Below are 12,437 nucleotides of genomic sequence, written 5' to 3'. Positions count from 1 at the left end.
AGAAGTCAGCCCCAGCCCCAGCCCCACCCCCAACCCAATGACTAACAAACCAGGGCTTGCCAGACCCACAATCAATTCAGCCTCTCAACCCCCAAAGAATGTGGTGGGGCCTCTTCTCAGTTTCTTCCCAACCTACCCTTTCTCCCTCTTCACCCCCCCCACCTCCCCCCACCCAACGGCTTCTAGAAAGCTGCCCCTGGCATTATGCTCCTAGATTTAACATACAATTATGGGGGAGTGCCCCGCCCCCTCTTGCTGGTCATGTGAGGGCAGATATGACCATGGGGACTGGGCTCAGGTTCTAGGCTTCAGCTCCCAGCTCTCCACCAGGAGGCCTCACAGCCACACCCCAGCCCACCACAGCCCCACACCATGCCAAGAGACACAAAGTCAAGGGCCAGCTCCTCCAGGGACCAGAGGGTAGACTGGACTCCAGACAGCAAGGACCCCAAATCCCTCCTGGGACGAGTGGCACCAGAGAAGCTGGGAAGCCGTTCGCAGCTCCTCCGTACTGGGACTTCATTCTGGCAAAAGCAGAAAAGACGGGGAGGGCTTTTCCAAAGCCAGGTGTGTGAGAAGGCACAAATCGGGGGTGGATTCAGCCACCCTTGGCACGGGCTCTCCCCGAGGCACAGTACTCACATCCTATCTTATCTCTTCCCCCACCAGGTCCCCCCAGACCACAGTGACTCCAGCAGGACCAAAGGACCCTGCTGCAGCATCAGTCAACCTGACCAACTGCTCGCCCCTGTAAGGATGCACACAGAGGCTGTCAGAGCGGTCAACAGAACTTTATTCACTAGAAACTGGGCCACACAGACCCAGCAGGGAGCTGCATGCCCCTAGGCTGGCCCCTTCTGTATTTGGACCCTCGTCAAATGTGCACGGTCTGCCCTCCCCAGTGCCAGGGAGAGACAAACAGAAGGGGAATGCCAGTGTTCTCTGTGATGTGGGGAGTGAAAAGGGTAGGAGTAGAAATCTGGTTATCCCTCCTGAGGCTCCCGGTGGAGCTGGGGTGCCAGAGGGTATGTGGTCCCAAAGCCAGGTGCAGACACCCACCCTCCAAGGGGTAAACTCTTGATCCTAGCTCTTGGATCAGGTTGGGAGGGAGCCTCGTAAGATCAAGACAGGCAGAAGTAGTAGCTCTAAGGGCACCTGAGAGATGCTATCCCCAAGGCTTACCAGGGCACGGGCGCTCTGGCTGAAAGCAAAGGTTCAAGATCATTCCAAGGCCCCTGAGTTGCCCAAACACCCAAATGACAGTGCTTTGTTGTGGCTGAAGCTGGGGAGGAAATGGGGAGGGGCCAGGGAGAGGACCTGCAAACCCCCAACAGAAAAACCAGAAGCACGGAGGGGAGCCCCAGAGGCTGGCATCTGGATGGGCCCTGGCAACCTGGAGGGGAGTCCACGGCAGTCCCGGGGCCTTGCATAGTGTGACACACTCACCACCTCCGGCGTCTCGGGGACCCACAGGGTAAGGAAGAACTGTTACCCTGCCCCACCCGGCTCATAAGTCTTCCAGAGTATCCTATCTCAATGTCCTGGATGTATGGCTTAGGGGCTTGGCATGACAGCCATGGGGGCAGGAGGGAATTCAGGCCGGAAACCGAGAGGTCGGGTGCTAAAGCTGTCCTAGCACAGGTGGCTTCATGGAGCACAGACGGGTGGGCAGACAGGGAAGGAGTCTTCAGAGGTAGACATTGAGGGTCTGCAGAATGCCCCGGCGGCAGAGTGGACAGTTGCGGTGGTAGATGGGGTGGCGCATCAGGATTTCAGTGCAAGCCTGGCACAGGCACAGGTGCCGACAGGGCAGCAGCAGCACCGTCTTGCTCTGGTCCTGGCAGATGACACACTTCTTCCGCTCCTCTTGCTCCTTGAGCAACTTCCATGGGTCTTGCCCAGCTACGGGCTCATCCTCATTGAGCCTCTCCCGGCCGCGGGCAGCTGTTGCTCTGACCGTCCCGACCTCCTCCTCTTCTGCCTCTGATCTGGGCCCTGTTTCAGGAAGAGTGTCCTGTCGCCAGGTCCTGGCCGAGGGCGCCCTCCTCGGGCCACCCTGAGGAGCCCCGGGGGCCCCTCCCCGGTTCGGCCAGGTGGCCAGCTGCAGGCTGCGGCTCCAGACCCGGCGCCAGGCCTCCAAGTCCAGTGCCAGGCGAGATAGCCGCACGACGTCCTCTCGCAGCCGGTGGTAGGATGGCCGGGCATGGAGCTGACCGAGTGCCCGGGTGGCCAGTCTCAGAGTGAGGTCCGGGTGCAACACGGTCACCATCACCGCCAGCACACAAGCCAGCAGCACCAGGCCGGTGACATTGACAAGCACGAAGCTGGCCAGGAGGCGGGCAGCTGACGCTAGGAGCTCCAGTGCTAGTTGGCAGGGGGTCCAGAGGAGGATGGCCATGGCCACAGCACTGCTGGAAATGTGGGCTAGGAAGGCAGCTACAACGTCCGTCATCCTCCACAGTGGCCCCATCACGGCATCCCACAGGGCCAGCATCAGGGAGAAAAGGTTCTGAGTGCCAATGAGACAGATGTTGACCAGACTGTTGATCACGTAGGCCACCAGGCTCATGGCAATGGCACAGATGTCACAGGCCTGGCGCAGCAAAGCATGGCTACTGGAGACCACGTTGAGGACACCCCGGTGCAGTATCTCCCGGCTCCTCAGTGCCCCGTGAGAGGCCAGGTGCCCCAGGAGCTTTAAGCTCTCCAGGCCAGAGCAGCAGCTATACATCAGAGTACACAAGGCCTGCAAGCCCCCAAAGGTGAACCGGACCAAGGCTTCGATCAAGGCCAGCAGTGAAAGCAGGACTCCGCGGCCCAAGTGCAGAAGACTAGTCAGTACCGTGTGTGGCAGGTTGTAGATGAAGGCCAGGAGCCAGGCCAGAGAAGCCAGGAGGGAGGACACCAGCAGGAAGTTGAGATCCAACACCAAGGTCAGCAGGTCCAGCACAAGGCCCACCCCATTCACTATCAGGTACACAGCCTCCATGATAGGACTGTGGAGGTTAATCCAAAAGGAAGTCTGACTCCCGGTTGAGGAGGGTGTCAAGGTTAATAATATTTGGGGGCGTCGGAGATTAATTTGGAAGGGAAGTGAGGCAGTCTCCAAGCCAGGGAGAATCAAGAAACAGAGGAAGGAGTGGGTTAGAGCGAAGTGGAGTCTCAGTGGAGGGAGAGGAGACCAGATGCTGGTCCAGGAGTCCCGGTTTTGAATGCGGCCCGTTTGGAAGGGAAGAGGCCAAACATCTCTAAAGTGGAGGTGAGCCCGGGCTGGAGGAGATATCTCAGCTTTGGAGGCCTGGTGGTGGCGAACCACGGCCGGGCAGTGGGTCAGACCGAGAGGAGACCGGGAACGGATGGGATCGGGCCGGGGCCGGGTGGGGGCGGCGCAGGCTGGGCGCGGGCTCGCGGTCCAGCTACGCAGGAACCGCTGTCCCCGCCCGGCCCCTGTCCTCGGGGCTCGCGGCTCTTTGCGTCCAAAGGGGCAGTGGGAAAGGGAGTCAGCTTCAGCAAACCCCAAACGCGGCCTCTATTCCGCTGGGCGCCGCCATCTTGTGTGCGAAAGGGTGGGGCAAAAAGCGTGACGAGGAGGGCGGGACGACGAATTCCGACCAATCTTGAGGAGCAACCGCAGGAAACATCCGGCACCCATTGGTCTGTTTGAACGGTGCCCGAACGTATTTACTTTCCAGAGGAAAGGGCGGAGACAGAATGAAGTCCCGCCCCTTTGAGGCGGTGATTGGCCAGTTTACGGGCAGACGTGGAATATGCCCTCCTCCTAGTCCCGCCCCCTAACAGCAGGATTTTGGACTGGGCCAAATACGGGAGTTGTTCTTGCTCCTAGCCCTCGATAGTGAACTTTTTAGGTGCTGTTGACGGTTACTGCCTCTGGGCTGGACTCTGGAATTTTACCGCCTCCACATCCTCCTCAGACTCGCTGCCTCGTCCTCCTCTGTTCATTCATTCATTTAGTCTATCATTTATTGAGCTCCTGCAGATACATTGGGGATACAAATAATGGTTAAGGGGGTGCCTTCTCTCAAGCCCTTCACAAGGGGAAACATTGTTGTTACAGGGCATTCCCAAGCTGCTATTCCAAACTGTTTCCTTTGGCGCCATCAGCTTTTCTCAGCATCTTTAGATTACCTCATTGTGATTATGAAAAGGAGGCCACAGACGAGAAATAGCTCACCCTCCTACACTAGCCCCTATTATTTGTTTACTTGAACACTGTAGTTAGATATCTACACCTGGGCGGCTCCAGGTTCCTCAACAAGTTATCCTTTCCTTTAATATTCAAAATATATTTGAGTCCCCACCCCAAATATATTGGGAAGCCAAACCTGGTGTTCTCTACCAATGCCAAGGATACTTGGGGGTCTGTCTTATCCTTCCCCTGGTCACCGTTGCTTTAATTTCCTGCTCCCTTGAATGCTTCATCTCCACTCTGGCCTGGACTCCTAAAAGTGTTTGTCCCCCTTCACCCTCCCAACCCCAAGCACTACCTGAATCCCTCATTCCCCAAAGCATCACTAATACAAAGCTGAGGTATGCAGCAAGCCTTCACTGAGATGCGGGGTCCCAACAGGGTTACAGCATAGTGTGGTGCAGGGACTGCAGTTCCTACAACTCCACTGGTTTTGCTCCAGCCTCTCTCTCACACCTGTCAGGCCCCAACTTAATGTTTTCTCTGAGACATGTTTTTCCCTTCCTCTTCCTCTTCCTCTTCCTCCTGGGATTTCCCCTCCCTTTCTCTAGCCATCAGACTCCAACTTCCTATTTTGTTATCTGATTTTACAGAAGAGTCTGTCTCTACCCCCACAAAATGCTAATCTCTCTAAACAAGGGAGCATAAATAAAGATTTGGTTTAGCCTCCTGCTCAGATCATGGTCTGTTGTGATTATTGTTACTGATGTTTTTATTGTCCGACTGTGCATTTTTTTCCCCAATTTCAAATCTTGGAGAATACACCCACCTCCATTTCAAGATGTTTGATCTCCCCACCGGTAACCTGTTCTCTTCAGAAACCTTCCTTGTTCCGTGAACACTAAGGTGTTCTTAATCTGTATTTCTGCAGCACTTCATACCAGTGACCACTTCCTCCACCTTTGGCCCCTGGACATTACACTCTCCTGTATTCTTTCATGGCCCCTTCTCTCTACATGATGATTTCCAATTCTGTGCCTTCAGCCTGAATCTCTTGCAAAGTTTGGGTTCCAAGTGCTTCCTAGACATAGACAGTGCCTGAATATCACAATGGTACTTGAAACTCACCATGTTTCAAACTCAGCAAACTTGCTGTGCCTACACTGTGTGCAATTAACCAGCCAGCTTTCAACACCAAGAAAGACACTCTTAGAATTGGCAGGATCCTCTAAAACGGTATTTCCATTAGTTTGGTACCAAAGCCTTCCCTCTGAGTGACCTGAGACTCGCCAAAGCCACTTAAAGGAGTTATAACCTTTGACTCAACTGGCAGCCCAGCTGCGGGCAGGCAGAGGTTTTCTGTGTGGCCAAAATTCTTGTGATAAATGAATTGGTGTATGACAAAATGCTCTCCGTTCTTCAGCTAGAAACAGCTGAAAATTACCGTGTGAACACAATGCAAAAGAAGTGCTGAGCTTCAGGGACTCCTGGGTTGGCTCAGCCAATTAAGCGTCCGACTTCGGCTCAGGTCATGATCTCATGGTTTGTGGGTTAAGCCCTGTGTTGGCTCTGTGCTGACAGCTCAGAGCCTGGAAACTGCTTCGGATTCTGTGTCTCCCTCTCTCTCTGCCCCTCCCCTGCTCGTACTCTGTCTCTCTCAAAAATAAATAAACTTTTAAAATATATATATATTAAAGAAGTGTTGGGCTTTGGTTAAGCCTTTGACTCTTGATTTCAGCTCAGGTCATGATCTCATGGTTTGCAAGTTTGAGCCCCACGTAGGGCCCTGCGCTGGCAGTGTGGAGCCTGCTTGAGATTCTCTCTCCCTTTCTCTCTGCCCCTCCCTGCTCGCTCTCTCTCTTAATAAATAAATAAATAAATAAATAATAAAGTAAAAAAAATTTTTTTAAAGAAGTGCTGGGCTGACACCCCCGTGGAGAAGCCAAGGCACGTCCTAGAGCTGAGAGGTTTTAAACCACTCCCCTTGAGGTGACCTTGGAAATGATCACTTGGTTTGGAGTCAAGTGGTATCTCTTACTAACTTGATAATGTTTCTTTTTCCTCCAGGACTGTGTTTCAGATAAGAGCGGGTTCAAACCCACAGTTGCCAAAGCGGGGGTCATCACCTGTTTGGAGGCTGGAGAAAGGAGACTGGAGAGAGTTGGCGGTAAGATCTTACACCGACATTAAGGAGGAAGTTCAAATTGCTTACTAGCATGAGTTGCAGTGATTGAGAAGAAAATCAGCCAGATCTTGAGAAAATGTCAGGCCTAGAGGCACATTCTATCCTTGTAGAATTTTATCACGGAAGTTGTAGTGGGGAGACCTGACCCCAAGGGGCCTCCTGGATCAACAACTCGTTTTCTGCTGTGGCACTAAGTGCGGGAGGGCTTTTGTTTTGCTAGGTGAAAGACGCGAGCTGCCATAATGAAAGGGGATTTTAAAGATGGGGTAAAACCATGAAAGAATGTCCAATTCAGGGGTCTTGTTTGTAATCTTGTGTGTACTTTAACCCTCCCCTTCGGCTCCCCATCAAGCATTCGGTGTAATTTCTATTACTGCCGTGGTTTAGAGTTGGATTTTTTTTTTCTTTTTGATCCAATTTTGCTTTTGACTTATACAAATCATTTACAGTGTCCCAAAGTCCAAACTGTATAAAAAGGTACATTCATAGGTTTGTTTTCATTCTGCCCCCTCCACCCTGTTCCCTCCCAACACCAGCTAAGGGCCCCGCAAATCACAAACATACCAAAAAATGTTTTGCTTGGTCAATCAGGATCCAGGGCTTGGCATTGGCACAGCAGAACTCATAACCCTAAACATCAGCTCTGTTCATGACACCATTTGGGCCCAGGGAAGCCCTTTCCTGCATCTCTGAGGGGACTGTGTCCAAAAGCCACAAACAAAACTCCTGAATTTTTATGTGGGAGAGGATTCGAGCAGTTAAAATGCTCAGGTAAGAAAAGAAATACATTCATTAACTAGTCAAATCCTCATGCTTTTCTTCTTGTTCTAATTTGCGGTTCCAGAAGTACTCAGAAACTAATGCAATGGCTGAGGAACATTTGTAATGTCAACTCAGATATTTTAAACTGTGCATATATGTACATCTAGATGAAACATGCATACATATTTAATTGGGTGTAGCTCTGTTTTAATGGAAGGAAAAGACTGAAAAAAAGCACCTCGTAATTTTAGGCATTGATTTAAAAGATCGTTGAGGGCAAGTCAATGATGATGTGACTGACATGGTTAGTAAAGGTAAAGAGAAACAAGGTTCCAGAAGCATTTTTTGTGCCATGCTCCCTGTAGGGCACAAAGGTGAACTTGTTTCTAGACCTGGCCTCAATTGTGCTGATCGTGGTGGCGTTCTTGGGAACAATAAAAAGATTATATACAATGTTTTGTGGTTCTGCCCAAAGATAAAACATCCTAGAAAGACACACATCACATTTGACTTCACTACCTCTCTGGGACATATGACGGGAACACAGGCTCAATGCTGTTAAACAAGTAGATTCGGGGCACCTGGGTGACTCCGTTGGTTAAGTGTCCAGTTCTTGATGTCGGCTCGGGTCGTGATCTCACAGTTCTCGAGTTCAAGCCCCATGTGGGACTCTGTGTTGACAGCGTGAATCCTGCTTGGGATTCTCTCTCCCCACCCCTCCCCCCCTCTCAAAAATAAATAAATGTTTACAAATAATAATAATAATAATATTGACAGGGGCACCTGGGTGGCTCAATCGGTTAAGCGTCCGACTTCGGCTCAGGTCATGATCTCACAGTTCGTGAGTTCGAGCCCCGCGTCGGGCCCTGTGCCGACAGCTCAGCGCCCGGAGCCCGCTTCGGATTCTGTGTCTCCCTCTCTCTCTGCCCCTCCCCTGCTCATGCTCTATCTCTCTCTGTCTCAAAAATAAATAAAACATTAAAAAAAATTAATAATAATATTGACAAAAGTTTAACCAAGAAAATCTAAGTTTATTTGACTATTTTACTTTGTTTATAATTGATGAGGCAATACTAATATATTATTATTATTATTATTATTATTATTATTATTATTAACTGAAGTCCATAGTTTCCATTAGTGTTGACTCTTTGTATGGGATTTGACAAATGTATGAGGCCATATACATACACCATTCAGTGCTATCTGGAATATTTTCATTGCCCTAAAAATCCCCACATTCCACCTATTCTTCCCTTCCCTCCCTCTCCCCACCCCCAACCCCTGGCCATCGCTAAATTTTTTTCCTCCTCCCCCTAGCAACACTAATATTTTTTTTAACTTTAAAAAAAATGTTTATTTATTTATTTTGAGAGAGAGAGAGTGCACATATGCACGCAAGCGGGGGAGGAGCAGAGAGAGAAGGAGAGAGAGAACCCCAAGCAGGCTCCAAGCCATCAGAGCAGAGCTTGATGCGGGGCTCGGACTCACCAACTCGTGAGATCACGACCTGAGCCGAGATCAAGAGTCCGCGCTTACCCGACGGAGCCATCTAAACCCCCCCAAGCCCCACCATCACTAATATTTTCATGGTCTCCATAGTTTTGCCTTTCCCAGAATGTCATGTCATTGGACTCTTATAGTACGTAGCCTTTCCAAATTAGCATCGTGCTAATATGCTCTGTACTCACAATATGTATTCAGGGTTCTTCCATGGCTTTTTGTGACATGACAGCTCATTTCTTTTTATCCCTTACCTACGAGTTTGTTTATCCATTGTCCTGTTGGAGGCCATCTTGGTTGCTTCCAGTTTGGGCAATTATGAATACAGCTGCCGTAAACATCCACGTGCAGGTTTTTGTCCGACATAAGTTTTCAGCTCACTTGGGTAAATACGAAGAAGGACGATTGCTTGATTGTTTGGTAAAGAGTATGTTTAGCTTTGTAGGAAGCTGCCAAACGATCTTAGGAAGTGGCCGTACCACTGTGCATTCCCGTCAGCACTGAGTGAGAGCTCCTGTTGCAACACAGCCTCACCAGCATTCGTGTTACCCACCGGTGTCCTCAAATTTAGCCCTTCTAACTGATGCGTAGGAGCCCCTTGTTGTTGTTGTTCTTTTAAATTTTTTAGTGTTTATTTATTTTTGAGAGAGAGAAACACACACGGAGTGTGAGTGGGGGAGGGGCAGAGAGAGAGAGTGAGACACAGAATCCGAAGCAGGCTCCGGGCTCTGAGTTGTCAGCACAGAGCCCGACGCGGGGCTCGAACCCACAAACTGTGACATCATGACCTGAGCCAAAGTCAGATGACTGAGCCACCCAGGCGCCCCCTAGTTCTTTGTATATTTTAGATGCTAGGGTTTTTTTTTTTAATCTTTATTTATTTTTGAGAGAGAGACAGACAGAATGCAAGCAGGGGAGGGGCAGAGAGAGAGGGAGACACAGAATCTGAAGCAGGCTCCAGGCTCTGAGCTGTCCCCACAGAGCCCTATTTGGGGCTTGAACTGACAGACCGGGAGATCATGACCTGAGCCAAAGCCCGACACTTAACTGACTCAGCCACCCAGGGGCCCCATTAGATGCCTGTTCTTTATCAGATGTATGTTTTGCAAATATTTTCTCCCAGTCCGTGGTTTGTCTCTTCAGTCTCTCAATGGTGCCTTCCACAAAACAGGAATCTTCAATTTTAAGTCCAACTTGTCAATTTTCTCTTTCATAGTCACGCCAAACCCAAGATCGTTTCGATTTTCTCCTACGTTATCTAGTAGTTTTAAAGATTTGCATTTTACATTGAGGTCTATGAGATTAATTTTTGTGAAACATGCAAGGTTTGTGTCTAGATTAATTCTTTCGCATGTGCCTGTCTAGTAGTTGTTTTACTTCCCAAGGGATTAACTAACTTCTTTTAAATTCTAAAATACTTTCTAAATCTAAGGGAGCTCTATTCTAATAAACTTGTAAGGAAACAAACATGACAGAACACTCTGTTAGCAAGGTTCTGGGGGAACAGGCACTCTTATACATTGCTGGTAGGAAAGCAAGACATTACCAAGCCAATGGGAGGAGGGCAGTATCTATAATACCTACATGTACATTATTACGAAACTACAATAATCGAGACAGGGTAGTAATGGCATAAGACAGAAATTCATACAGACCAATAAAGAGAGAGCCCAGAAGTAAACTCTTGCATACTTGGTCATAGGATCTTCAGCAAGAGGGCTAAAACCACTCAGTGGGGGAAAGGACAGTCTTTTCAACAAATGATGTTGGGAAAACTGGATATCCACATGCAAAAGCATGAATTTAGACCCTTATCTTACACCACTTACAAAAGTTAACCGAAAATGGAAGAAAGACCTAAACATAAGACCCAAACCTATGAAATTCCTAGGAGAAAACATACATGAAAGGTTTCATGACATTGAACTTGGCAGTGGCTTTTTGGATCTGACATGAAAAGCATAAACAAAACAGAAAAATTAAATAAATCATACTACATCGAATGTGGAGGCTCTTATGCATCAAGCAATACAATCAACAGAGTAGGGAGCAAGTCTATCAAGCAGGGGACAGATAGTATTTGCAGGCCATGTATCTAATGGGGGTTGGTGTCTGGAGAGTTCCTCCCAGTCAATAGCAGAAAATCACATAGAGGAGGATTGTGTGGGAGACCTGAATGGACATTTCTCCAAGGATGATGTGCATTTGGCCAGCAGGTGTATGGGGGGATGCTTGGCATCTCTGGTCATCAGAAAGGTTACTAGTAGGGACACCTGGGTGGCTCAGTTGGTTGAGCGTCCGACTTTGGCTCAGGTCATGATCTCATGGTCTGTGAGTTCGAGCCTCGTGTCGGGCTCTGTGCTGACGGCTCAGAGCCTGGAGCCTGCCTTGGATTCTGTGTCTCCCTCTCTCTCTGCCCCTCCCCCGCTCATGCTCTGTCTCTCTCTTTGTCAAAAATAAATAAACATTAAAAACAAATTTTTTTAAAGGAAAAGTAAGGTTACTAGTAGGGCTCAGGTGGGGTGTCCCCTTCTACCCAGTGGTTTGGCTACTATGAAGGTAACAGAAAATAGCAGGTGTTGGCAAAGATGTGGAGAGGTTGGATCCCTCGTGCACTGTTAGTTGGATTGTGGAGTGGTGCAGCAGGATAGAAAACAGTATGGAGGTTCATCAAAAACTTCAAAATAGAACTACCCTATGATTCAACAACCCCACTTCTGGGAATATATGCAAAAGAACCGAAAGCAGGGTCTCAAAGAGATTTGGCACACCCAGGGTCATAGCAGCGCTATTCACAACAGCCAAGACGTAGAGGCATCCCAAGTGCCCGTTGACAAAAAAATATATACAAACCAAATGGGGTCTATGCATACAATGGAATATCATCCAACCATAAAAACAAATGAAATTCTGATACATGCTACAACATGAATGAAACGCGAAAACATTATGCTAAGCGAGAGAAGTCAGTCACAAACGGGTGATACTGGGGGCGCCTGGGTGGTTCAGTGTGTGAAGCATCCAACTCTTGACTTCGGCACAGGTCATGATCCTGTGGTTCGTGGGTTCGAGCCCCATGTTGGGCTGTGTGCTGACAGCACGGAGCCTGCTTGGGATTCTCTGTCTCCTCGTTCTATATATGCATTTACCCTTTGACCCAGCAATCCACTTCCATGAATTTACTGTTAAGACAATTTCTTTATTTTTATTTTATTTTATTTTTCAAGAGAGAGGGAACACACGCAAATTGGGGAAGGGCAGAGGGAGATGGAGAGAGAGAATCTCAAGCAGGACCCACACCTGGTGCAGAGCCCAATGTGGGGCTCGATCTCATGGCCCTGATATCATGACCTGAGCCAAAATCAAGAGTCAGATGCTTCACTGAGGCAGCTTAATCGACTGAGGCACACAAGTGTCCTGGACACTTTCAACAAAGTAAAAATTAGCGTAACATTATCTGTAATTGCACAAGTCCAAACAGGAGATTGTTTGACAAAACTGTGGTAGGTAAATCAATGGCATGCAATGCAGCTGTTTAAAAAAAGGCGGGGGGGGGGGGGGGAGAGCATCCAGCTGTCTCAGTAGAGCATGCAACTCTTTTTTTTTCTTTAATTTATTTATTGTTTAATTTACGTCCAAGTTAGTTAGCATATAATGCATATCGTGCAACAATGATTTCAGAAGTAGATTCCTTAATGCTCCTTACCCATTTAGCCCATCCCCCCTCCCACACCCCCTCCAGCAACCCTCTGTCTGTTCTCTATATTTGAGTCTCTTATGTTTTTGTCCCCCTCCCTGTTTTTGTATTCTTTTTGCTTCCCTTCTCTTGTGTTCATCTGT

At 48.9% G+C, this 12,437-nt stretch overlaps 1 protein-coding gene across 1 annotated transcript; it reads right to left on the bottom strand.

Moving 5' to 3' along the window:
- Positions 1-775: 775 nt before the first annotated feature.
- Positions 776-3,595, bottom strand: RNF26 (ring finger protein 26). Its single transcript, XM_058687027.1, has one exon. It carries the CDS (start codon positions 2,987-2,989, stop codon positions 1,688-1,690), a length of 1,302 nt encoding a protein of 433 aa, XP_058543010.1. The 5' UTR covers positions 2,990-3,595; the 3' UTR covers positions 776-1,687.
- Positions 3,596-12,437: the final 8,842 nt, after the last annotated feature.

The sequence above is a fragment of the Neofelis nebulosa genome, chromosome 10 (assembly GCF_028018385.1).
Source record: "Neofelis nebulosa isolate mNeoNeb1 chromosome 10, mNeoNeb1.pri, whole genome shotgun sequence".
Taxonomy (NCBI): domain Eukaryota; kingdom Metazoa; phylum Chordata; class Mammalia; order Carnivora; family Felidae; genus Neofelis; species Neofelis nebulosa.
Note: the sequence above shows the minus strand (reverse complement) of the source record. Positions and strands in the feature narration are given on the sequence as shown.

Bases quoted from the DNA above. Each gene is read 5' to 3' on its own strand.
- RNF26 (XM_058687027.1), bottom strand. From the start codon at position 2,989: ATGGAGGCTGTGTACCTGATAGTGAATGGGGTGGGCCTTGTGCTGGAC.